The sequence below is a fragment of the Melospiza melodia genome, chromosome 26, assembly GCF_035770615.1.
Source record: "Melospiza melodia melodia isolate bMelMel2 chromosome 26, bMelMel2.pri, whole genome shotgun sequence".
NCBI classification, from domain to species: Eukaryota; Metazoa; Chordata; class Aves; order Passeriformes; family Passerellidae; genus Melospiza; species Melospiza melodia.
In genome coordinates, this window is record NC_086219.1 from 7,286,674 (window position 1) to 7,312,910 (window position 26,237).

At 51.5% G+C, this 26,237-nt stretch overlaps 2 protein-coding genes across 2 annotated transcripts; both read right to left on the reverse strand.

Moving 5' to 3' along the window:
* Window positions 1-1,269: 1,269 nt before the first annotated feature.
* Window positions 1,270-2,896, reverse strand: LOC134429759 (chymotrypsin-C-like). The gene is made up of 8 exons (XM_063177075.1): window positions 2,844-2,896; window positions 2,636-2,727; window positions 2,438-2,535; window positions 2,226-2,351; window positions 1,972-2,108; window positions 1,743-1,888; window positions 1,431-1,583; window positions 1,270-1,339 (listed from the first exon to the last, which is right to left on the reverse strand). Exons 1-8 carry the CDS (start codon window positions 2,881-2,883, stop codon window positions 1,322-1,324), a joined length of 810 nt encoding a protein of 269 aa, XP_063033145.1. The 5' UTR covers window positions 2,884-2,896; the 3' UTR covers window positions 1,270-1,321.
* A 12,143-nt stretch (window positions 2,897-15,039) lies between these two features.
* LOC134429519 (chymotrypsin-C-like) lies at window positions 15,040-16,650 on the reverse strand. The gene is made up of 8 exons (XM_063176717.1): window positions 16,611-16,650; window positions 16,405-16,508; window positions 16,219-16,316; window positions 16,011-16,136; window positions 15,756-15,892; window positions 15,527-15,672; window positions 15,207-15,359; window positions 15,040-15,113 (listed from the first exon to the last, which is right to left on the reverse strand). Exons 1-8 carry the CDS (start codon window positions 16,648-16,650, stop codon window positions 15,096-15,098), a joined length of 822 nt encoding a protein of 273 aa, XP_063032787.1. The 3' UTR covers window positions 15,040-15,095.
* Window positions 16,651-26,237: the final 9,587 nt, after the last annotated feature.

Sequence of the window (26,237 nt, forward strand, 5' to 3'; positions counted from 1 at the left end):
CCAGAAGATCATGCTGCCAATGCCACACCAGTGTCCCAAGCACCTGGCCCCATCCTGTTGTGCAGAGTAGCCACCTCCACACATCATCTGACTGGCAGGCATTTGATTGCCTTTGGGATGATTGGTACAGTTCCTTTGTCATAGTACATTTCCTGTCCATCCAAACCATTTCCCACCCTGCATCCCTCTTCACCTGCTAAAGCTTTGGTCAGGCTGAAAATTGCCAAGGATCTCTGGAGAGTCCCCAGGTGGATCCCGCGGTGCCAGTGCTCGTGCGAGTGCTCTTGGGATTTGGTGCATCTGCCAGCGCTGCTCTGTGGGCTGGTGATGGTGCCGCTCAATGGTCCAGTGGCACCATGACACCTAAACCCGTCACCGTCCACCACGTCCCCCACCCAGCCTGAGCTGCTGCCGTCCATCCCTGCTCGCTCTGCTCCTCCTCCTCACACCGTGAGGATCCTGAGTGGGCTGCAGCGGCCGTGATGGGATGATGGTGTGATGGATGGCTCTGCTCAGGGACTGATGGTGTGACACCCACCTCCAATTCCTGGACAGCTCCTTCACATCTGCTCCCACCAACACGCTGCCCTCCTCCTGGAAAACATCCCAGTCTCCTCCAGGGCAGCCCAGGCTCCTCCTGGGAATCCCACAGCTGGGGTTTCTGTGTTCTGCCCATCACCCACCTTGTTCCTCCAGCCAACACAGAAGGAGATTAGATGCTCTGCTCCTGGGCCATGTCACAGGTCCTGTTGTTGGAGCCGGCAGTGCCATGCAGCTACCAAGGGCTCCGTCTCCAAGAGAGCTCCTGCAGGCACCCCTGACCCCTCCCAAACCAGTCAGACTCTCTCAAGCTCCCCAAGACCAACCCAGTTTCCTCAATAGCCCCATTTGAAAGTCAGCCCTCATCTAGGCAGTGCCATTGAGGTCCCCGAAATCACCCTGGGAGCTACCAAGTGTTCCCGATCATCCCCAAGGGCCAGCTGGGTTCCCTGGAGTTCTCCTGAATAACCTGGACAAAGCCCAGCCCCTCTCCCATCAAAATAATTGCCAACCCTCAAGGCCGTTGCCTCAGCCACAGCTTGAGGACTGGAAGCATCTTGCAGGATGTGCCCAACAGCCTCTGCAGAGTCCTGCCCAGCCGCAGTGCACAACAAGGACACCTTCCCCAGCACACAAGCAGGGCCTTGGCATCAGCAGACCGAGCCCTGGATGTGTGTCCCCAGCTCCACTACATCTCATCCCTGAAAAAAACAGCGAGACCAGCTCAGCTTTTTTTTGCTTTTATCTTGTTCAAAGGTGGTATCTCCACAATGCTGCGTCCTCAGTTTGAGCTCATTTTCTGCCAAAAAGACACAGGGGGGCATGGTAAGAGCCTCAGTGGGGCAAGAACAGCCCCTGTGTAGGAGGGAGGCAGAGGAAGGGTTACCCACCCCGTTGATCCAGTCGATGTAGGCAGACACCCGGGTGAAGACTGACGGCTTCTTTTTCGTGTTGCAGCCCAGGGCAGAGCCAAAGCTGACGATGCCCTCAACCTCCCAGATCCCATCGTCGCGCTGGCAGTTCAGGGGGCCCCCAGAATCGCCCTGTGCGGAGAGACAGTGAGGGCCATTGCTCCTGGGCACCCTGCCAACACTCCACTCATCCCTCCTGGCCATCCACCACCATGTCTCCATCCACTCTCCTCCCAGTGCCCATGGTACCACATCATAGGGGCTCCCACCATGTGCAGTGCCCACACTCACATTGCATGAAGAGACGACGCCATCGCCACCGGCGCATACCATGTTTTCATCCACATAGCTGCCCCACCAGTCCCACTTGGAGCAGGTCGCATAATCCACCACGGGCAGCAGAGCCTGTTGCAGGGCATCAGCCAGGGGCCCGTTGGCTGCAACGAGAGACAAAGCTTGTACCTCACACCCGCTGCCTGCATCCCCTTTCTGGAGACTCTCCCAGGTACATCTCACTTACTCCTGATGCGTCCCCAGCCGGTGACATAGCAGGGGAAGTTGTTCGGCAGGATCTTGCCAGCAGCCGGCAGGCAGGCGGCACGGACAGTGTCAGTCTCCTGCACCTCCTCTGCCAGCTTGATCAGGGCAATGTCGTTGCTACAGGGGTACATGAACCATGGTCCTTGGCCATGGGAACAAGGCTCCATGGCCAGGGGAAAATGGCTTCGTGGCCACAACACCCGCGATCCAGCCCTGATGCATCCCATCCCTTACATGATGAGGTAGTCATCATAATCCTCATGGACGATGGTCTTCTCCACCCCAACAGCCACAGAACCAGGATCGTCATCCTCTGACAGGTCCTGCATTCCCAGCACTACACGATAGGTCAGGGAAGAGCTGCCAGGGAAAGAGAGAGTGTCAATCCCTAGAAATATCTCATCCTGCTTGTACAGATCGCCCCCAGCACCCCAACACCCACCTACCTGATGCAGTGGGCAGCTGTCAGCACCCACTGGGGGGCAATGAGGGTCCCACCACAAGTATGGTACCAGGATCCATAGCGACTGTACTGCAGTGAGATCTGCGAGGGCAGAGGCACAGGGTCAGAGCAGGAATGTCCCCATCCCTGTCCCCATCCCTGTCCCCATCCCTGTCCCCATCGCTGTCCCTGTGCCCCTCACCTGCCATGGCCAGCTGTGGGCTACAGCATCTTCACCACCCACCACGCGGGAGCTCAGCTGTGGTGGCACGGCCGGCTGACCGCATCCGTAGGCTGTGGGACACCCGACAAAGGGACATCAGAGGCTGCCTGTGACCGTGCCCAGGGCCAGGGCAGGTGCCACGGTCCTGTTCTCCCTGCCCTGACCCTTCCCCATGCCCTGCACCTACCGTAGCCCAGCAGCACGACGAGACAGACGGCTCCCAGCATGGTTGGGTCGAGCAAAGGTGCTGTGGTGGGGCCACTCACCCCTCTTATAGTGTCTGGACTGCTGGAGACCTTGGAGTGTCCCTGCCGGCTGCTGACACGTGGGGACTGTCCCACGCTCTGGGCACAGCGGCTCCTCAGCCCCATCACTTGCTGTTATCACACTCATGGTCCTGCCTGGGAATGGCCACATCTGCCCCTCATGTGTTGGCACCATGCTGGGACATGGTGGGGACACCTGGCTCTGCTCTGGGAAGGGGCAGAGTCCCTGCTGGGGCACAGGTTCACTCCCTCCTAGGCCAGCCTCCCACCCATGATGCTGTCAGTGAGGGGCTGGGCAGCCCTGCTGCCCCCCCAGCCCTGAGCAGTGACTTCCCCAGGTCACTCTCTGCCCCTAGCTGTAAGAGCTGAAATGAGGGATGCGTGACTCCAGGTGGCTCTCCAAATTGATGTTTATTACATCCAAGAAGTTACTGCAGTCCAGGGTCGTGGGTGACAGAGCTGTGCCTACAGCTGTCAGCTCCAGCTGCAGGCAGGCCTGGAGACCATTCGGTTTTAGTTACAATTAATTATATACATTTCTTTGCTGTGCGTCTTACTGCAGTAGAACCAATCTATAACTTTACTTTTACCTGTAGCCTATCATAATTGCTGAAATTACCAGATTTATGTTACTATTCTCTAATCACTAAAAGTTAGTACATTACAGTTTAAGCTCGAATTTGTTTTTCAGTTTTTTTTCAGTGGAAAATTCTGAAACCTTTTTTCTACTGGCAAGACTGGCAGATTTGTTTGCCTGTGCTATCTTTCAGTTTGGTAAATTCATCTTCTGTTTTGAATTGGGTTTATCCTTTTGTCTAAGTCATAAAACCTCTTTCCATCTCGACATAACCTTTGCCTTCTTTGTTGTCCGCAGAACTGGATCAGTAATTGTCAATTTACACGTCTATTATTCTTCTATATCCAAACTTCCTTTCATTTCTATTCCTTCTATAGATTCTATATTCAAAAATCTTTCTGCCACACGTACATATCTGTCAGACTTTCTTTTCAAACTTTCATCCTTCCTAACAAGCATCTGCTCAGTACCCCAGACATAAGGTGCTCCCTTTCCTGAAATGCTCATCACTGGGGGTTTCTGAGTCCCTGTCAGTACTTGTTGACCTTGGGTACCCATCCTTGGCATGTCTGGGTGCTTGTTCCTGGCTGCTGCCTTGTCTGTGGCCTCATCGTGGGTGCTGGTGGAACATTCTGTGCTCAGGAAAGCCTGGGGGTGAGTGGCTGTGCCATGTGTGACTGCCAATTGCATGCGTGGGAATTTGAGTGGCTTTTGCTTTCCTTGATGTTATCACTTTAGATTGTTGTGTTTATGGTTTGAAGATAATGGTAGAAGTTTATTTTTTGGGGTTGTTTTTGTATATTTGTATCTTTCGCTGGTGGTGGGTGCCCCAGGGCAGTAGTAGAGGCCAATGCCCACAGGTGACTGGAGAAGAGCACCTGGACATATGTGGCTACTTCTGCCAGAGGGAGCCAGGGCCAGCCAAGCACTCCAAGGGGGTCCATAAGGAGGCAGAATGTGGCTGGAATGGCCTTGCCTCTGCCCAAGGTTTTCCAAGAGCTCAGTGGCACGTGTCCCCTTCCCCACAGCCCGGTTGTGTGAGAATCTGGGTTGCCTTGTTCTGTGTTGCTACTTCTGCACAGAACACCTGGGTGTACAGGTGGTGCTGGTGCTGATCCCATCTCCCCTGGACCTGTTTTCCTTTAGGAAAGGTGACCCTGCACCCTTCTCCCTATTTATGTCCCCAGTTCTCTTGTCAATGGAGCCTTGGGCTGTCCCATGGGCTGGGGTTGCAGGGAGCTGGTGCTTGAGTTTGGACAGAGATGGCTCCATCTTGTCCTTTTTCTTCTTCCATGATGTGGACTGCAGTGGCTTGTCCCTTCCTGGGACATCCTTGGTGGAGGTGAGAGCAGAGCAGGAGCATTGCAGTGGCTCAGCTGTGGTGTTGAGGTGTGTGGTGGAGCTGGAGGAGAGTCGGGGCTGAGGGAGAGATGGGGAAATGCTCTTTTAGGCTTACTCCATGGGCCCCACTGCTCTTCTTCCTCCTCCTTATTTTTCAGTGCTGGATGCCTGTCTTGGACTGAAAACACAGGTGTCTGCTAAGGAAGACAGCAACCTCCCCTGGCATGGAAAATGTAAACCCCCTCCCTCTGAATTGTTATAATTTTGAATTTAAAAGTCTCTCAGGCAAAGATATGGGAATAGGAATTACCGTTTTGACTAGGAAAACTAAGAAAATACAAATGTGATAGTACAAACAAATAAACTGTGGACAGAGTCAGAACAGGCCCTGAAACGCTGTGGGTCAGGCTGTTGGCAGCAGTCCCATTCCATGGTGGCTGCAGCCCTCCTGCAGTGCCAGCTGTGGTTCTGCTGCAGCAGGGATCCTGCACAAGGGTGGAGTTTTCCTCTGAAGGTCCAGGGCTGCTGGAGATGGGCCTGGCCTTGCACTGGAAATCCAGAGGAAAGAGAGCCACTCCTCTGGGAATGCAGTGGGCAAAGGCTGCCCTGGTGTTCCAAATGTCAGATTCTATCCAGGTAGGAATGCTTGGCTCCTCCCTCTGGGCAGAGCTTCTCACAATGGGATGATGGCATTTGATCAATCATGTGGTAAGACTCACTGGCCCACTAGAAGATATCGCCCCAGAAGGAGGATTGGTTGTGGAAGAGATAAATGAAACTGCACATTTAACAGAAGAGAACTGCTCCAGAAATAGGAATAGAATACACCCACCCATTTCCAGCCTAAGGCATTACTCACTCCTTATTCTATTACTATCTGCATCTTACCCAAATAAATAAGCACTGCTCAATGAAATCTTACACACAGTTCTCACTTAAAACTAGGTTTCCCTGTGGTACACAATGGGTTTCTCCATTTTTTCTGCAGTACACACCAATTGTAACCAGGTCCTTGAGCAAAAAAATCCTACGGATGTGTTTGTCTTTGCCTGATGTGGGATTATTCCAAACAGTCTTTACTAAATTACCTTTCATATGTACCACAGGGACATTTTCTCCATCCACTGTATGCAAGGGTTCAGACTGGACAGGACCAACTCAATTGATGGACCCTTGGGTATTGACCATCCAGGTCACTTTTGCTAAGTCCTTTTCCCAATTTCTAAAGGTTTTTCCCCCAAGTGTAGCAGCTACAGGCTTGCAAGGCCTCCCTGGTGGTCAGTTGCCTGAGATAAGAAATGCCTAGTCATGATGAGTGGACCAAGAAACCCCTATTCCACCTTCGGACCCTTGTTATCTCTCTGTAAGACCATAGGTCATATTCACCTTGACCCTTTCTGTTGGACTGTTTCCCAAAACCCACATACCCCATATAACCCCTAACTCTGGCCAGTTTGGCAGAAGAGCTGTCCCTGTCACCCTTTGTAGAAGCTGCCAATAAAGCTTATTATAAAAATCTGTGGAACTTCGTACAACTTTTCTCTCATTCCTGCATCTGCTGAGGAACTTAGCAAGCAAAGAGCTGAAATTTTTAAAGAGCTGAATTAATCAAAGAACTGATCTCACTCAAAGAGCTGAGCTTCTTGCTAAGATTGCCTGTGGCTGGGAGCCTGCCTGAGGCACCTGGACAGGATGTACTTAGTGGTACTCCTCTATCCAGGACACCAAAGACTGCTGGGGTCAGACAGACGCCAAAAACCTCAAGCCGTTATAGCCAAGTGCCCTCAGGGTAGTCTTAAGCAGTCCATTGTTCTGTTCAGCTTTCCTGGCAGCTGGTGCATGATAAGGGATATATCTATTCAATACCACATTCTCTGGCCCAGGTGTTTATAAGGCCATTCATGAAATGGGTTCTGTTGTCTGACTCAATTCTCTCAGGGACGCCATGTCTCCACAGGACTTGCTTTTCAAGACCCAAGATGGTGTTCTGGGCTGTAGCATGAGAGACAGGGTAGGTTTCCAACCATCCAGTGGTGGCTTCCACCATGGTCAGCACATAGTGCTTGCCTTGGGGTGTCTGGGGCAGTGGGATGTAGTCAATCTGCCAGGCCTCCCCATGCTTGTACTTGAACCACCACCCACCCTACCATAGGGGCTTCACTCGCTTGGCCTGCTTGATGGCAGCACACGTCTCACAGTCATGGATAACCTGAGAAACACTGTCCATGGTTAGATCCACCCCTCGGTCCCATGCCCAGTTGTAGGTGGCATCTCTGCCCTGATGACCCGAGGCATCATGGACCCATCGAGCTAGGAACTCGCCCTTATGATCATACTCAGCCAATGTCATAGATAAGAATCTGTCTAAATCTATCTTCGACACCTCTATCTTTGAAGCCTGATCTACCGGCTTGTTGTTCCAGTGTTCCTCATTAGCCTGACTCTTGGGGACATGGGCATCTGTGTGGTGGACTTTCACAGGTAGCTACTCTACCTGAGTGACGATGTCTTTTCACTCATTATCAGTCCAGATTGGTTTTCCTGTAGGCTGCCAGTTGGCCTTTTTTTCACCTTTCCAGCAAGCCCCCCAGAGCATTGGCTACCATCCACAAATCAGTGTAAAGGTTGAGCTTTGGTCACTTCTCCCTTTCAGCAATGTCCAGGGCCAGTTAAACGGCCTTGAGTTCAGCAAGTTGTCTTGATCCACCTTCTCCTGTGGTAGCTTGTGCAACCTGTCCTGTGGGGCTCCATACAGCTGCTTTCCCCTTCTGGTTCATCCCTATGACGTGACAGGAGTCATCAGTGAAAAGAGAGTAGTGTGTTTACTCAGCTGGTGGTTGGTTGTATGGTGGAGCTTCTTCAGCATGTGCCACTTGCTCTTGTTCCTCTTCCTCAGTGAGACCAAAGTTTTCACCTTTCAGCCAGTTTGTAATTATCTCTAAAATCCCAGGGCAATTCAGGTTTCCAACATGGATGTGATGAGGGCAATCCATTTGCTCCATGTGACATCAGTGGCGTGGTGGGTAGTGGGAACCTTTCCTTTAAACATCCACCCCAGCACTGGGAGTCAGGGTGCCAGGAGGAGTTGTGCTTTCATGCCAATCACCTCTGAGGCCCCTTGAACTCCTTCATAGGCAGCCAAGATTTCCTTCTCTGTAGGGGTTTAGTTGGCTTCGGATCCTCTGTAACTTCATCTCCAGAATCCCAGTGGTTGGCCTTGAGTCTCCCCAGGCACCTTCTGCCAAAGGCTCCAGGACAAGCCATTGTTCCCAGCCACAGAGTAGAGCACATTCTTCATCTCTGATCACATCCTGATTGGGCCAAAAGCTACCAAATGAGCGATCTTCTGCTTGATCTGGGCAAAGTCTTGTTGCCCTTCAGGGCCCCAGTTGAAATTGTTCTTCTTGTGGGTGACTGGATAGAGAGAGCTCACAATCTGGCTGTACTCGAGTATGTGCATTCTCCAAAAACCTGTAGAACCTAGGAAAGCTTGTGTTTCCTTCTTGCTGGTTGGTGGACACATTGCGGTAATTTTGTTGATGACCTCAGTGTGAATCTGATGCGGTCCATCTTGCAACTTTGCTCCCAGAAACTGGATCTCTCGGGCAGGTCTGTTGATTTTACTCTTCTTGATGGTGAAGTCAACTTCTAGCAGAATCTGGATGTTTGTCTTTCCTTTCTCATATACTTGCATTGCTGTGTTCCCCCACCCAATGATGTCATTGAGGTACTGCAGGTGTTCTGGAGCTTCACCCTTTTCCAGAGCAGCCTTGATCAGTCCATGGCTGTAGACATAAGGGGTCTAAAAGGGGTCTGGAATTAAGACGCGACTCAATATGAGGTATGCATCTTGTTCAATTTATTACTGCTTGATATGTTCTTTTATTGTTGTCCATGCAGCTTTAGCTTTCATTTTATTGGTTACAAATATCTGTTCATGCAGCTTTACTAATGCTATGATTGGTGCAAGTCAGCTGTTCATGCTTCTGCTTACCTCTGCAATAGTTCTGCCTTGCGGTTTATGATAGTCTGCTAGCGAACTGGAGGCATTGTGTAATTGACCAACTTCTCTTTATCGCCTGGCCAAGGGCATTTCAAGGATTGTCTGCTGCCTTCAGGTCTGGTTATGCACTCCTTGCAGATAACCGTGCCCTTTGTCTATCAGCCAAGCCTGTATGCTTTCTGCACTACAAGTCTCCATAGTCTCTTCACATGGCAGATGGTGGGCACGTGCTTCCACCTCTGGGGCAGTCAGTTCCAGTGTACTGCACACCTCTCCAGGGAAAAGCAAACTGAGGCCTGCATTCTGCTGCCAGAGAAATGGAGAAAAACGCGTTACCAATGTCAACAGTGGCATATCACTTTGCTGCCTTGGACTCCAGCTTGTACTGGAATTCCAGCATGTCCGGCATAGCAGTGCTCAGCAGTGGAGTCACTTCATTCAAGGCACAATAGTCCACAGTCAATTTCCATTCTCTGTCAGACTTGGGCACAGGCCATATGGGACTGTTGAAGGGTGAGTGGGTTTTGCTGAGCGCCCCTTGGCTCTCCAGTTCAAGGATCATTCTGTGGATGGAGATCACGGCATATCAATTCATTCAATACTGCTGACGGTGCACTGTTGAGGTGGCAATTGGCACCTTTTGCTCTTACACCCTCAGGAGTCCTACTGCAGATGGGTTTTCTGATAGTCCAGGCAAGGTGTTCAACTACTCAATGTTCTCTGCCTCTACAGCAGCTATGCCAAAAGCCCATCTGAGTCCCTTAGGGTCTTTGTAATAGCCATTCTGAAGGAAATCTATGCCCAGAATCCACAGGGCCTCTGGGCAAGTCACAATGGGATGTTTCCGTCACTCCTTCCCAGTCAGGCTCACCCTGGCATCCAACAGGGTCAATTGCTGTCTGATCTCCCAGTCACCCCAGCAATGGAAACAGGTTCTGCCCCCACATGTCCCGATAGCATTAGGGTACGCTGCACACCAGTATCAACTAAGGCATTGTATTTTTGTGTCTCTGATGTCCTAGGCCATCGGATTCACACTGTCCAGGAGTTCTGGTTTCCCCGCGCCTCTCCCTGGCTAGAGACGGGGCCCGTCCTACCCTGGTTATTATTTCTTTCCTGGGCATACATGGTAGATGTACCTTCAAGGGGATCTGACAGATCATACTCAGCAGCTCAGTCATGGTTGAGACTACTTTCACTTTAGTGGAATTCCCTAGGTTAGTGTTTCTCTCCTTGATTTGACGCACCCGTGCTGCCAGGACAGAAGTGAGTTTCCCATCCCACCTTTCCATGTCTGCCCCATGGCCATCCAGAAAGAACCACAGGTCAGGCCGTGGGGTGTACCCTCTCTCTCTACTTGGGGGATGTTGGGCTCTGACTTTTGGGCCTGTGACTACCACGGGTGCTGCATTGATCTTCCTCACCTCCTCCCTCATCTCCCTCATCTCCTCTTTGAACTCCTTGTTTGCAGCAGAGACATGAGCCTGCATCAGGCCATTGATCATATTCTCATAATTTCTAAGCTTGTTGGTGACAGAGCCCACTGTCTCTCAGTTAGTATTGGCATCAATCATTGCAATGAAGGTGGTGTATTGGGATGGCCCCAGATTTGCCAGACAACATTTGCCCCATGCACTCGACCTTGTCAGGGTCATTACCATGCTGTCCATCCCTCCCAAAGAGTACCTCCAATGATGCCAACGGTTGTATGCCTTCCTCAAGGGCCTTCCAGCACATTCTGTGGTGGTGGTCCTGCATTCTCTCCCTATGGATAAACCTCTCTCTGACACTCATTAGAAGCTGCTCCCAGAGGGAAAGGGACTCTGACTCCTGTGCATATTCTCAGTTCAGTTGAAGAGAGAACAGAAACAATTTCTCCCAGACTGAGCCTGGGAATCTTAGATGAAAAAATTTAAACAATTTTAATCTCTCTTTCTGGAACCATCGTTTATAGTTATGGCTCTCCACAGGGTGCTATTCATAGTCACCAATAATGTGAGATGTTTCTACTTTGAGACCAATCAGATCTCATCTTAGCGAGTGAGATTATAAAGCTCGCAACTTCTTGCTAATAAAGGAATTATTCTTGAGCCTTCTGACCTGAAGACTGGAGACTTTCTTACCATCCCTGACTCAACAGTGTCCGACTCCCTTACAAAAATCTGATTCATACCTGAGTCCTGGGTCAAGGGTCCCAAATTCCTTGCCTCACCACCATCCAGTTGTACGTCTGTACCCATAAGGTCCCAGACCTGAAGTAACTAGTTTGTATAAGTCTCACATCCCCATCGTACAATATCTTTATGTAGATTATGGAGACTTGTGTACATCAGGGACTTGGTGATGATCGCAACCTTTGGCTCTGCTGTGGATATTGAAGGCCCTCCATTCTTCTCCTTGTCTGGGTGCTCTGATTTCATCTTAGGTCTCCTTGTTTCTACAGGGGCAACTGCTACTGGCTGTGACTGCCTTTGTGGTTCAGCTGGAACTTGGGTGGTTGTAATATCTGTGGGTTCCACTGCTGCACCATCAGATTCTCCCTCTTTGATGAAGGGTGAGGTCTTCTCAGCAGCTGGGGAAATGTATTCCTTTACATCTGGCTCATCTCATGTATCTCCTTCACCAGAGCCCCCACCCAATCTGGGTGGTTCATTTCTGAGGTGGGCTGAGAGGCAGGGTCAGGCTGTAGAGTAGCAACATCTATAGTATTTGAGGTAGGTGTCAGGTTAATCTTCCCTGATCTCTAAATGCTATATAGAACAGGCATATCAGTAACACCAATGATTGTATGATATCATTAGCATTTAGAGTGCACCTGATCCCTTTGAAAACCAGTAGAGTAGACCCAAAGAGCTGGTTGAAGGGTTAGGTGAAAATTTCCCCTGGTGTCATTTCCTCGCAGTAATTACCATTATTAAAGTAACCCCAAAAACATACAGTCAGTGTGTGATAGCTCTGAATTCATGTGCTTGCCATCCAGAGGAACTTAAAGATCCATGAATTCCTCACCTTATTAACCCATAAAACAAGCTGGAAAACAGCCACAGTAGCCATAACTATAGGACCTATGTTTAGATAAGGGCCTGAATGGCCTGATTGAGAGAAATACAGCAATGATCATGTGTCACCCAAACTAGGGTAAGCTGGACCACGTGGTGATACTAAAGAGAGTCTCCATATTAGCACACAAAAAATTAGATTACTCAAGAACTCTTATTCCCTATTTTCACTCTTTTTCTCTCTATGCTGACGAGCCCCACGTTGGGTGCCAAATATCTGTAATAGCCTGAAAAGACAGGTGTCTGTTTAAGAAAGGATGGAGCTTCACCTGAAATGGAAATGTAAAACTCCCTCCTGCTGAATTGTTATAATTGTTATAATTTTGAAATTAAAAGGCTCTAAGGCAAAGATATTGGAATAGGAATACCAGTTTTTTAGTAGGAGAACTAAAAAACCCCACAAATGTAATAGTACAAACAAATCAACTACAGAGTCAGAACACAGCCCGACATGGTGTGTGTCAGGGTGGTGGCAGCAGTCCCATTCCATGGTGGCTGCAGCCCTTCTGAAGTGCCATCTGTGGGTCTGTTGGAGCAGAGATCCTAGAGCAGGATTCAGGTCCAGTGACCCTATAAATGTGCTTGGTCTTGCAATGGAAATCCAGTGGACAAAATAGCCACTCCTCTGGGAATTCAGGGGGAAAAGGCTGCCCTGATGTTCCAGATCTCTGATGATATCCAGGTAGGAATACTTGGTTCTACCTCTGGGCAGAGCATCTCACAGTGGGATGATGGCATTTGATCAATCATGTGCTGAGACTTACAGGCCCACTTAAAGAAAAAATCTCTCCAGAGGGAGGATTGATTGTGGAAGAGATAGAGAAAACTGCCCATTTAACAGAACTGCACCACAGATAGGAATAGAATACACCCACCCATTTCCAACCTAAGACAATGCCCCTGAGGGGAGCCCAGGATGTGGACTGGCACCATGTGTCAGGGCAGTGCTTCCCTATGCTCTGTGCCATCAGCATTGGGATGCTGCTCAGTGTCAGGGGAGTTTGTTCATGTGTCCCTGGGTGTCTCGAGCTCTCATTCCCAGGAGTGCGTAAAGATCACTATTAACATGAAACTTTTATGTAAGGGATTGTATGAGTACTTATATTTCAACAGTGAAATAAAAGTAATGAACTTCACAAAGTTTTGTGGTATTCTTTTAAACTTCCCCTTATTCTCTCATATTGTTAAATACTTAATAATGGACACATCCTATAGGGTGTACATAGGATGTTAGCCATTCAATAAAAATAAAGCTTACACTTCTTTAGGTTAACCTGTAGATTTACTGTGTCAGTTATAAATTGTATGAGCAGAATATAACAATAATTGACAATTAACATGTAAGTGTAACAAATATTCATTAAACTCTATGCAGCCATAGAGATTAAAAGTAGTTGAGGCTGAAGTCAGTCAATTTGTTCAGCTGGAGGAGACTGAGGTCAGACCTCTCTGGAGGCTGCAGCTCCTCCCGAGGGGCAGCTCTGATCTCTGCTCTCTGTGACCAGGAACAGGACCCGAAGGCACGGCTGGAGCTGTGGCCAAGGACAGACTGGATGTTAGAAAAAGGTTCTTCTCCCAGAGGGATCACAACTCTTCACCACCTCCCGCGCAGGGCGACACTGGTTATTGAGGTGACACGCACTGTGGGTGGGTGGCCATGCTTGGCTGGGAGGGACAGAGCTGATGCCCCAGCAGAGAGCCTTGTGGAACTCTGGGGCCTTGTGCAGGGCTCCTCCATCCACCAAAGTCTCTCTGAGGATGGGACACAACAGGCTGTGACACCAGGGTCCTGCACTCCACACCCAAACAACGGTCCGCATGGCACATGTGGGTACACACAGAGGGGACAGGGGGGCCCCACATTGCCCAGCTTCCCATGGACAGCCTACAGATCTCCATGCAAGCCAGCAGATCATGCTGCCAATGCCACGCCAGTGTCCCAAGCACCTGACCCCATCCTGCTGTGCAGAGTAGCCACCTCCACACATGATCTGACTGGCAGGCCTTTGATTGCCTTTGGGATGATTGGTACAGTTCCTTTGCCATAGCACATTTCGTGTCCATCCAAACCATTTCCCACCCTGCATCCCTCTTCACCTGCTAAAGCTTTGGTCAGGTTGACAAGTGCCAGGGAGTCCCTGGAGAGTCCCCAGATGGCTCCCACGGTGCCAGGGCTCGTGCCAGTGCTCTTGGGCCCCAGTACAGGTACTAGTGCTGCTCAATGGTCCAGTGGCACCACGGCTCCTAAACCCGTCACCGTCCACCACGTCCCCCACCCAGCCTGAGCTGCTGCCGTCCATCCCTGCTCGCTCTGCTACTCCTCCTCACCCCGTGAGGATCCTGACTGGGCTGCAGCAGCCGTGATGGGATGATGGTGTGATGGATGGCTCTGCTCAGGGGCTGATGGTGCGGCACCCATTCCCCCTTACTGAAGAGCTCCTTCACATCTGCTCCCAGCAACACGCTGCCCTCTTCCTGGAAAACATCCCTGTCTCCTCCAGGGCAGCCCGGGCTCCTCCTGGGAACTTCACAGCTGGGGTTTCTGCATGCTGCCCATCACCCACCTTGTTCCTCCAGCCACCACAGAAGGAGATCCATGGTAAGATGCTCTGCTCTGGGGCCATGTCACAGGTCCTGTTGTTGGAGCCGGCAGTGCCATGCAGCTGCCAAGGGCTCCGTCTCCAAGAGAGCTCCTGCAGGCACCCCTGACGCCTCCCAAACCAGTCAGACTCTCTCAAGCTCCCCAAGGCCAACCCAGTTCCCTTTTGAAGAGCCCCATTTGAAAGTCAGTCCTCATCTAGGCAGTGCCAGCGAGGTCCCCTAAAACACCCTGGGGGCTGCCAAGTGTTCCTGATTGTCCCCAAAGACATCTGGGTTCCCTGGAGCTCCCCTGAATAACCAGGACAAAGCCCAGACCCTCTCCCATCTAAGTAATTGCCAACCCTCAAGGCCGTTGCCTCAGCCACAGCTTGAGGACTGGAAGCATCTTGCAGGATGTGCCCAACAGCCTCTGCAGAGTCCTGCCCATCCTCAGTGCACAACAGGGACACTTTCCCCAGCACACAAGCGGGGCCAGCCCTGTATATGCATCCCCAGCTCCACCAAATCCCCTCCGCCAAAAAACCAGCAAGACCAGCTCAGCATATTTTGCTTTTATTTTGATCAACAGTGGTATCTCCACAGTGCCGCGTCCTCAGTTTGCGCTCATTTTCTGCCAAAAAGACACAGGGGGGCACGGTAAGAGCCTCAGTGGGGCAAGAACAGCCCCTGTATGGGGGTGGGGAGCAGAGGAAGAGGCACCCACCTCGTTGATCCAGTCGATGTAGGCGGACACCCGGGTGAAGACTGTTGGCTTCCTTTTCGTGTTGCAGCCCCGGGCGGAGCCGAAGCTGACGATGCCCTCGACCTCCCAGATCCCATCGTCGCGCTGGCAGTTCAGGGGGCCCCCAGAATCGCCCTGTGCGGAGAGACAGAGAGACCCTCCATGCCATTGCTCCTGGGCACCCTGCCAACACTCCCCTCATCCCTCCTGGCCATCCACCACCATGGCTCCATTCCCTCTCCTTCCAGTGCCCACAGTACCCCACCATTGTGGCACCCACCACATGCAGTGCCCACACTCACATTGCATCCAGAGGTGGTGCCATCGCCGCCGGCGCACACCATGGTCTTCTTCACAGTGCTGCCCCACCAGTCCCACTGGGAGCAGGTCTCATAGTCCACCACGGGCAGCAGAGCCTGCTGCAGGATGGTGGCCAGGGGCCCGTTGGCTGCAACGAGAGACAAAGCTTGTATCTCACACCCTCTGCCTGCATCCCCTTTCTGGAGACTCTCCTGGGGACACTCCACTTACTCCTCATGCTTCCCCAGCCAGTGACATAGCAGGGGTAGTCGTTGGGCAGGATCTTGTCAGCAGCCGGCAGGCAGGCGACACGGACGGTGTCAGTCTCCTGCACCTCCTCTGCCAGCTTGACCAGGGCAATGTCGTTGCTGCAAGGAGACATGAAACATGGTGGTCCCTGTCCATGGGAAGAGGGTCCCTGGGCAGGAGAACCAGGTACCATGGCCACACCACCCATGACCCAGCCGTGATGCACCCAACCCCTACCGAATGTAGTAGTCATCCCAATCCTCATGGACGATGATCTTCTCCACAGCCACGGCCACAGAACCAGGTTCGTCAGCCTCTGACACGTCCTGCCTGCCCAGCGCCACCCGGTAGGTCAGGGAAGAGCTGCCAGGGAGAGAGGGAGTGTCAGTCCCCACAGATATCTTACCTGCATGGCACAGATGCCCCCCAGCACCCCAACACGCACCTGATGCAGTGGGCAGCTGTCAGCACCCACTGGGGGGCAATGAGGGTCCCGCCGCAATAGTGGTTCCAGGATCCAGAGCGACTGTACTGCAGCGAGATCTGTGAGGGCAGAGGCACAGGGTCAGAGCAGGAATGTCCCCATCCCTGTCCCCATCCCTGTCCCCATCGCTGTCCCTGTGCCCCTCACCTGCCATGGCCAGCTGTGGGCTACAGCATCTTCACCACCCACCACGCGGGAGCTCAGCTGTGGTGGCACGGCCGGCTGACCGCATCCGTAGGCTGTGGGACACCCGGCAAAGGGACATCAGAGGCTGCCTGTGCCCGTGCCCAGGGCCAGGGCAGGTGCCACGGTCCTGCTCCCTGCCCTGACCCTTCCCCATGCCCTGCACCTACCGTAGCCCAGCAGCACGACGAGACAGACGGCTCCCAGCATGGTTGTGCAGAGGAAAGAAGAAGTGGTGGGGCTGCTCACCCCTCTTATAGTGTCTGGACTGCTGGGGACCTTGGAGTGTCCCTGCCTGCTGCTGACATGTGGGGACTGTCCCACGCTGTGGGCACAGGGGCTCCTCAGCCCCATCACCTGCTCTTATCACACTCATGGTCCTGCCTGGGAATGGCCACATCTGCCCCTCATGGTGCTGGCACTATGCTGGGACATGGTGGGGACACCTGGCCCTGCTCTGGAAAGGGGCAGGGTCCCTGCTGGGGCACAGGGTCACTCCCTCCTGGGGCAGCCTCCCACCCATGATGCTGTCAGTGAGGTGCTTGGAAGCCCTGCTGCCCCCCAGCCCTGAGCAGTGACTTCCCCAGGACACTCTCTGCCCCCAGTCCCTAAGTCGCCCAGGGATAAGGTGTTACCTGTCCTGAAATGCTTATCACTGGGTATCTCTGAGTCCCTATCAGGGTTTGTTCAGTTTTTGTACCCATCCTTGGCATGTCTGGGTGCTTGCTCCTGGCTGCTGCCTTGGCTCATGTGGCATCATCGTGGGTGCTGGTGGAACGTCTGTAGTCAGGAAAGCCTGGGGATGAGTGGCTCTGCCATGTATGACTGCCAAGTGCGTGACAATTTGGGTGGATTTTTGCTTTGATTTATGTGTCATTTTAGATTTTTTGTTTATGGTTTGAAGATAACTGTGGAAGTTTATTTTTGGGTGTTCTTTTTGTATATTTGTATCTTGGGTTGGTGGTGGCTGCCCCAGGACAGTGATGGAGGCCAATGCCCACATGTGGCTGGAGAAGAGCACCTGGACAGGTGTGGCTACTTCTGCCAGAACGAGCCACGGCCAGCCAAGCACCCCAAGGGGGCCCAGCAGGAGTCAGGATGTGGCTGGAATGGCCTTGCCTCTGCCCAAGATTTTCCAAGAGCTCAGTGGCACATGTGTCTCCTTCCCCATGGCCCTGCTGTGTGAGAATCTGGGTTGCCCTCTTCTGTGTTGGCTGCTAGTGCACAGAGCACCTGGGGTCAGAATCCGTGGGTCTCTGGGCTTTATATAAGTCCAATACGGCTTGCTCAGGACTCAAGCCCACACGGAATTGCATAGACGGAGGATAAAGGACTGAGAAGCGCTCTATGCCATGTGGAGATGAGTATCCAGTTTATTCCAGGACTCTTCTGTGGCCGAGACCACCCAGGAAGCAAAGAGGGCGGGGCCCTTACCTGCTGGGTTTTTGTACCCCAGGGGGAGGGGGCGGGGAAGGAGGACTGTGGCCCATGGGATGCCATTGGGGAGGGGTGAGGGGAGGGGCCACCCATGGGACAGACCACCAAGGAAAAGAGGTGGGTATGGGGACAAACCATGTGATGGGGAAGGGGGAGTAAACTAGGGTAAAAACACCAACTACATAAGCTATTTAGTACCTACCATACCTCCACCTTTTCTGTTAACGAAAATTAGAAGGAAATGCGTTGGACTATTTCTACTGCTGATTATGAATTTGTCCACCACTCATGGTTTGCAGGCCTGCCCATTTGCTTTAGTTCCACAAAGTCTGAGCAGGTTACTTTAGCGGTACTGGGGACCAAACCGTTGATAGCCTTTAAAAGTATGCGACGTAGAATCCCAAATGCTAACATGACTAGGAAAAGAACAACAAAAACCAGCAAAATTGTCCTAATAATAGAGGTCCACCACCCCGAGAGTCCCCAGTTCTTGAACAGTCTGCTGAACCAGTCCTCAGATTCCTGCTTGACTCGTCCAATCAGGCTTTTCACTTCTCGGAGAGCTGCGTGGACGTTGGGTGCTTTTGATGTTAGGTTCATGCAGCACAGCCCCTCAAATTCCTGACACTTGTGTCCACGCAGCAGCAGGAGGAAATCTATTCTATGGCTGCACGACTTTGGTGTGGCCTGCCCAGTAATCTCCTTGTCCTCTAGGAGGGAGCTGGTTGCCGTGGATGTCAAGTTTGCCTGTTTGACTACCCAGCACTCTAGGTGGCCAATTCACCTAGAGCTTTGGCTGCTGCAACCCATGGAAGGAACAGGGATACAGCAATTCTTTTTGACTTGGCCCAATGGAAGATTTCTGCATCACAATTTGGGTCCAAATTGTCTACGCTTCTCTTATTAATTTTCCTAACCAAATTGTTCTTTTGAGTCCATTCACCAATCATGGTTTGGTTGGGTGCTGACAGGGACAACCGCCCAAGGGTACATGGCCCTCCTAAAAGCCAAGAAGGGATTCCTGCCCATGCCCGGTCCCCACAAATTAAAAACAAACCTTTTGGGAGGCTTTTGGAACGTGAATGGTATGGATTGTCTGCTACAACATGGCTTAAAACCTTACACCACCTTTTGGCAGTGAATTCCTCTTGATACTGTTTAATGTTGTAAAAGGTTTGGTGTGGGAACGTAGGATGAAGAAGCATATGCAGTATCATGCAGGGGAGGAGCCCAACAACTCTAACTCTTGAGGCTCCTAAGCAGCTCTGGGTAGCTTTGGAAGCCACTCCTCTATGGGGTTTTTAATCACTACAGCTTGCTGATGACGGATATTATGTGGTTGTGTGTGATTTGGTTTGGGACTTGGGAGAGGTATAGGCATATCTGATTTGTCTGTGAACTCTCCAGCTTGCAATGGAATCCCTACCAGGCAGGTAGACATTGGGTCTTTCGCTGCTGCTGTGGACAGGCATATATTTTCTTGCTGGAGCATCTGTGCCAAGGTCCAGATGTTTTGGCGTGGCTGAGGAATGATCCATGCAGCTGTCAGACTGCTCAGGGTGAACAGGATGACAACTCGGACAGGGCTCATCGTGAGGTTAGGTGGGAGGTAGATTCTCTGTTCTAACAAACATTTTTTCTTTAAAAAACACATACAAGTTCATGGGTCTGCCAGAATGCAGCTAACTTTCTCAGGAAGATTCGTCCTTTTTCCGGCGGCGTCTTCTCTTGGAGGCAACAGCTGCTTGCTTCCTACCCTCCTCTGCTGGAGCTGGATTTTTGGGGATGAAAGGTTTCACCCACTTTTGGCGTATCCATTGAGGGCCTGAGGGGCCGGATACACATGCGTAACCACACCCCCAGGTGACAAGCTCATAAGGCCCCTTGGTTTCCCAAGTTTCTGGGTCCCTAATGAGAACTGGTGGACACGGTGACAACTTAAACTGGTTGTTATTATTGAAATGACATATTACTGGAGGATTCATGTTTTCAAATGAACAAGTCAGAAAATTTATGGTAAACAAGGCTTTGCAGAGCTTTTGTTGTGGAGTCATCCATGCTGCGGAATTGCCCTGCCTAGACAGGACTACTTTGAGTGTATGATGGGCACGCTGGATCACAGCTTGACCTGTGGGGGAGTGGGGAATGGATGGGCATGCTGGATCACAGCTTGACCTGTGGGGGAGTGGGGAATGCCTGTCTTATGCTCCACTCCCCATTGCTGGACAAACTCTAGGAACTCCTTGGAGGCATATGTTGGGCCATTGTCAGTTTTAATTTCCGTAGGGACAACCCAATACTGAAAAGGCTTGCAGCAAGTGTTGTTTGGCATGCACAGCCCTTTCCCCTGCGTAGGCAGAGGCATAAACCACACCTGAGTATGTGTCTATGCTGACATGTATGTGTTTCATACGACCAAAACTGGGAATGTGTGTGATGTCTGTCTGCCACACTTTGCAGCTCCCAAGGCCTCGAGGGTTAACCCCAACACCTGGGGATGGCACTGCCTGAAGCTGGCAATTGGGACAGGTGGCCACAATGGCTTGAGCCTGACTGCATGTTAACTGGAACTGACAGATTAGACCTGGAACATTTTGATGGTATTGTTGGTGACTTAGCTTTGCCTGTTGAAAGATGTCTGGAAGGCATAACATTTCTGCTAGGGCAGCAAGGGAATCTGCCTTGCGATTCCCTTCTGCGATCTCGCCTGGCAGATCGGTGTGTGACCTCACGTGCATCACATAGAAAGGGTGCTCCCACTGCGAAACCAAATGAATTAGTTTTGAGAGCAACCTGTGGAGATGCCCTTCCTCGATCTCTTTGAGAACTGCCTGCTCTGCCCTGGACACTACTCCCGCCACATAGGCTGAATCAGTAACCAAATTAATTGGCTCTGAAAACTTTTCAAAGGCTCTTACAACTGCAGCTAGTTCAGCAATCTGGTGCGACCTCTCCACAAACTCAACATCAGCTTCCCAATGCTGGGTTTGTGGACTTCTGCAAGTCATCGACTTGTGGGATGCTCTGGACGCGTCAGTGTACACTGTAAGTGCCTTGAGTGGTCTACGACTCCTTTTCTCAGGAGCAATGAGGAGGAATTCCTCATTGAACAGCTTGTGTGACAGAGCCTGGACTGATACCTGTCCACTGTAGCTGTCCAGGGACAGCTGGAGACTGGCATTGCTCTGGAGCAGGTCGTTGAACCTCTTGTTGGTCAACCTCTCGGGAGAGCTCTTTCCCTCCTTAGCAAGGTGGACTGGAATGTGAATATACTCAAAGTCACAACTGGCCAGCTCACGCAACCTTAACCTGGCCTTCCAGATCAGCTGAGCTATTAGCTCCTGTGGCTGTGTGATGGTTTTGGATCGCTGATGTGAGAGGAAAACCCACTCTATGATTAGAAGTGGATCCTTTTGTACCTCAAACCACTGAAATATCAACTCGTCTATGTGTGGTAACTTGCCCAAAACAATGAATTCATAAGGTAGCTGGGGCTTATAATGATGAGCCTGCCTCTCAGCCAAAGCCTTCTGCACTTTTTGAAGGGCGGTTTTTGCCTCTGGGGTCAGCTCCCTGGGAGAGGCTAGCTCTCTCTTTCCTTTCAGTAAATTGAGAAGGGGAGCTAGATCCCTGTTGGTGAGACCCAGCCAAGGCCTGACCCAGTTCAAAGAACCACATAAGGAATGGACATCTGCTAGGGTTTTGGGATCGGTCTTAATTTCCAATTTTTGCAGAACAATGGTCTGCGCAGTGATTTGCAAGCCCAGATAATTCCAAGGGGGCATCCTCTGAACCTTGTCTTCCTGCAGTTGGAATCCAGCAGAGGTTAAAGCTTTAGCCACTAGGTCAAGTGTGTCTTGGAGTATTATGTCATCGGGGGCACACACAAGCACATCATCCATGTAGTGTAGGATGATTGCCTCCTTTTTCTGGGCACGCACTGGGGACAGCAATGAAGCCAGGTAACCCTGGCAGATGGATGGACTGCATTTCATTCCCTGTGGCAATACCTTCCCCTGTGCATTTCATCCCCTGTGGCAATACCTTCCAGTGGTAGCGCTTCATTGGGGCTTTTTGATTGGTGGTGGGAACCGAGAAGGCAAACTGTGGTGCATCCTCCGGGTGTAGGGGAATATGGAAGAAACGGTTCTTGATGTCTAGGACAGCCAATTGCCAGTTTTGGAGGAGCATCGTCAGGGAGGGCATCCCTGGTTGGAGAGACCCCACGTCCATTATTCTCTTGTTTATTTCTCTTAAATCATGGAGGAGCAGCCACTTGTCCTTCCCTGGCTTTTTTATTACAAAGACTGGGGAATTCCAGCAGCTAGATGTCTCTTCAATGTGTCCTTTAGCATATTGTTCTGCTACAAGCTCCTCGAGTGCCGCTACCTTTTCATTAGTTAGTGGCCACTGTTTTACCCAGACTGGGTAATTTTTCAGCCATGTTAACTTGTGGGCGGGGCGCTCGACTGTGGCTACTTTAAAAAATCCTGGGGTGTCTTTGGGATGACCAATTTGACCCCCCACTGGGACATGGTGTCGCTACCCCACAAGGGAGCTTTGTAATTAGTAACAAATGGACGGACACTGGCCAATTTTCCATCTGGTCCCTCAATTTGCACGATGCTCTTTGATATCTTTGCCAATGTGAATCCTCCTACACCTTGGATTTGACCAGCCACGGGCTGCAAATCCCAATGTGACGGTCACAAACTTTCAGGTATGATTGTTACATCTGCCCCTGTGTCAAGCAACCCTTCCACGTGGAGGTTTTATGTTCCACACATTAGGTTGCATCCCATAATGGGTTTGTCCTCATCAACCACTTCTGCCCAGTATATGCCTGGTGCTTTGTCATCTACTGAAATTTCTGCTGGAACAGGAATGGCCTGGGCGATGATTTGCCCCTTGGCCAAATAGAAGGGTGGCTGTGGATAGCACGCCAGGAGAATGAGGTTAGGTTGTCCCCTTTGATGGTCATGGGAGCCAACTCAATCTCCATGGGTGTGCGTGCAGTGTCCCCAGTAACAAAGTACTCACTGTCCCATCGTGTGAGATCTTTTATCAAGTTCTGCAAGTCCTCTGGCAGATCCACTCCAATGACCGTCCACTGGGTAGACCTGAAAGCAAAAGCTTTGGTGATCACAAGCTTGAAACGCTTGTGAGACCACCAGATTTTATCCTGTAAATGGCTATTTTGTGTTCCTGCATCCTGCTTCCCTTCCTCACCCTGTTCTGTTTTAAGGGAGGTTTCCCCCTCAGGGAAGCCCGCTGCATTTATGTCGTGGCGCCGGGCAGGTCGGCTCTGGCATCAGGATTTTTTGGTGTGAAGGGTGTCTTTAGTTGCTGGCTTTGGGGGCAGTCCTGGGCAAAGTGTCCTGGCTTTTTGCATATGAAGCAAAGGACATGTTGAAGTTGTTCTGGTGACATCTGTTGCCTCCTGACTCCTGGAGATACAGCTGCCACAGTTTCTGGGTTTGTCAGCCTTGACCACACTTCCTGTGCAGCAAACAGTTCCACCTTCCTAGCACAGGCTTCCATCATCTCTGCCAGAGTAGGCGGGGGGTTGAGAGGCAGTCCCAGGAGCACCCTGCTGCAGACTTCATTGGCCATCTCTTTCACTATCTCCATCTGTGTCTTGGGGTCCTGTACTTGTCTCTCAACCTGTGCACGGAATCGGTCGACAAACTGCAAGAAACTTTCTGAAGGAGACTGTTTATGTCAAGGAAACTACCACTAGCTTCAGCAGTTGGTAGCTGGTTAAAAGCTTTATCTGCAGCATTTGAAATCTTATTTAGAGTGAATTTTGACAACACTCGAGCTTGGTCCTCACGCTTAGCCCACTCCCCTTCACTGCACAAATGCTCATAAATAATGCTATTATTTTCTAAATCTTTGGCACCTTGAGGGGTTTGTTCAAGTTCTTCCACAAGATCTCTGAGAGATCTCTTCCAGGAGCTTACCCACAGATTGAACTCTGATTGGGTAAGCAGGCACCGGAAAAGATCTACAAAGTCAGCAGGAACAAATTCAAGGGATGTTACTGTAGCTTTCATCATGCTTCTAAAAATTTCACTATGTCTGCCAAATTCTAATTGACTTTTGCATAATTCACTCTTTGAGTGACATGAGAAGGGCTGATAGGTTCTAGGGCCGGTCCTACCACCCGTGTATTGAACAGGGGCTACCAAGGGGATGACTTCTTCCTCTCGGTTTTGGACTTCAGGATTTCTCCCTTCAGCCCCACCCCTGTGGGAGCCAGCGGGAGGACCACCCCCTCCCCCAGCCCCACTGCCTTGGGAAGCAGGTGGGAAAACACCCTTCACCCCACCTTGTGAAGGCTGGGAAGGAACACACCCCTGCCTCTGCCCCTCCCACTCCAGCGCCTTGGTAACTGGGAGGGGGACATCCCCTCTCCCTGCCCCACCCCTGTGGGAGCTGGAAAGGGGCCCACCCCCCCAGCATGTGGCCCCACCCCCTTGGGACCCAGGTAAGGGGGCGTGGGAAACTGGCAGGGGGGGCGGGGTAACTGTGGGAAGCAGGGGCGGGGTTACAGGATGATGTAATGGGGGGCAGGGACACAAAGGGAGGGGTTGGAGCATCTGAAGGAAGGAAGGGGTTGTGGGACCGGAAGGGGTTGGGGGAGGGGACAGGCGGGCAAAAGGGATTGTGGGGAGAAGAAGGATAGGTGGGGGGCTGAAACACGTGGCTGCTGCCATTTTGGGCCCCAGCCATGCGGTCAGCAGGATCACAACTGCCAGGGCCAGGGTACTGGGAGAGAGGCGGGGGGCCAGGGGAGCAGTGACAGGTACCCTGAAATGGCCAGGATGTCTCACTCCTCTCTCTTAGTTCAGGGGCAGAGGGTTTGGCAGGAGGGGTAGGGGAAGCCGCAGGAGGGGAGATTTGCTCTGGCTGTCCTTACAAGTCCCTCTTCAGGACTTCTTTCTGAATTACCAGGAACACAGGAAAAAAACTGAGACACTGTCCCATCTCCCTGTTCCACTTTAGCTGTTAACAAGGCATCAATTTTGTCCCAGGCAGAGACAGAACTAACATTCTGCTGGGTAAGCTGAGGGAAATGAAATGATATCCAGCGAACAAAAAGGTTTAAAACTGCTTTGGAGACCATAACGTTTCCACTACTTAGGGTTTCTAAAATTAGGGTATAAATGATTCTCTGTGCCACAGAAAACTTAGCACCCATGTTTGTTCTCTGCAGCACTCAATCTACTTTCCTTACAGCCAGTACAAACAAAACTGAAAGCACTGAGTTCTCAGGCAAATGCGAAAAAGAAACCGGGCAGACTGTGCTCCTCCCCCTCTCCGGGAGAGATGAAACTGCTTGCGTAAGACCACGCGGTGTTTAAAATGGTGGGCAGCAGCTGCCAGCCCCCGCTACGCCACGTGGCGGCTCGGAGCCGCTCTCCGCCGCCTGCCGCTACCCGCTCATGTCCGCTCCCGGCAAAAACGCAAGCCGTCGAGACGCTGCTGGCTCTGAACTAGTGCGCAGGCAGCGCCGGAGTGCCAGAGCCGGCTCTGCCCGCGTTGCCGCATGGAGAATGCAAACCGTTCAGGACCTGAGTTCTTCCTGCACCGGGAGCTCACCCCCACCTGAGGGCCCCCCCAGGGTCCCCCTAAGTTGCACGGGGAATACTCATCCCGCTTTGGAGACCTGGCTAGCTGGAACAGCTGTAAAGAAGTCCTCATCAGGGGTCGGTTCTGCCATGGGCTCGGCGGGGTCCTGATCCCATCCTCTAAGCGTCCCCACCGTCAAAAACGCTATGAAGAAGGTAGAGGAAAGTGGAAGCCCAAAAGCTAATGTAATCCACACGTGGAAATAACAGCTATTTTGTGGCCATTGTGGGACACGACACGTTGGACGCCACCTGCAGAATCCGTGGGTCTCTGGGCTTTATATAAGTCCAGTCCGGCTTGCTCAGGACTCAAGCCCACACGGATTTGCATAGATGGAGGATAAAATACCAAGAAGTGCTCTATGCCATGTGGAGATGAGTACCCAGTTTATTACAGGACACTTCTGCGGCTGAGACCACTCAGGAAGCAAACAGGGCATGGCCCTTTCCTGCTGGGGGTTTTATACCCAGGGGGAGGGGTCGGGGAGGAGGATCATGGCCAATGGGATGCCATTGGGGAGGGGCGAGGGGAGGGGCCACCCATGGGACAGACCACCAAGGAAAAAAGGTGGGTATGGGGACAAACCATGTGATGGGGAAGGGGGAATAAACAGGGAAAAACACCAACTACATAAGCTATTTAGTGCACTACCACACATGGGTGTACAGGTGGTGCTGGGACTGATCCCATCTCCCCTGGACCTGTTTCCTTTGGGAAAGGTGACC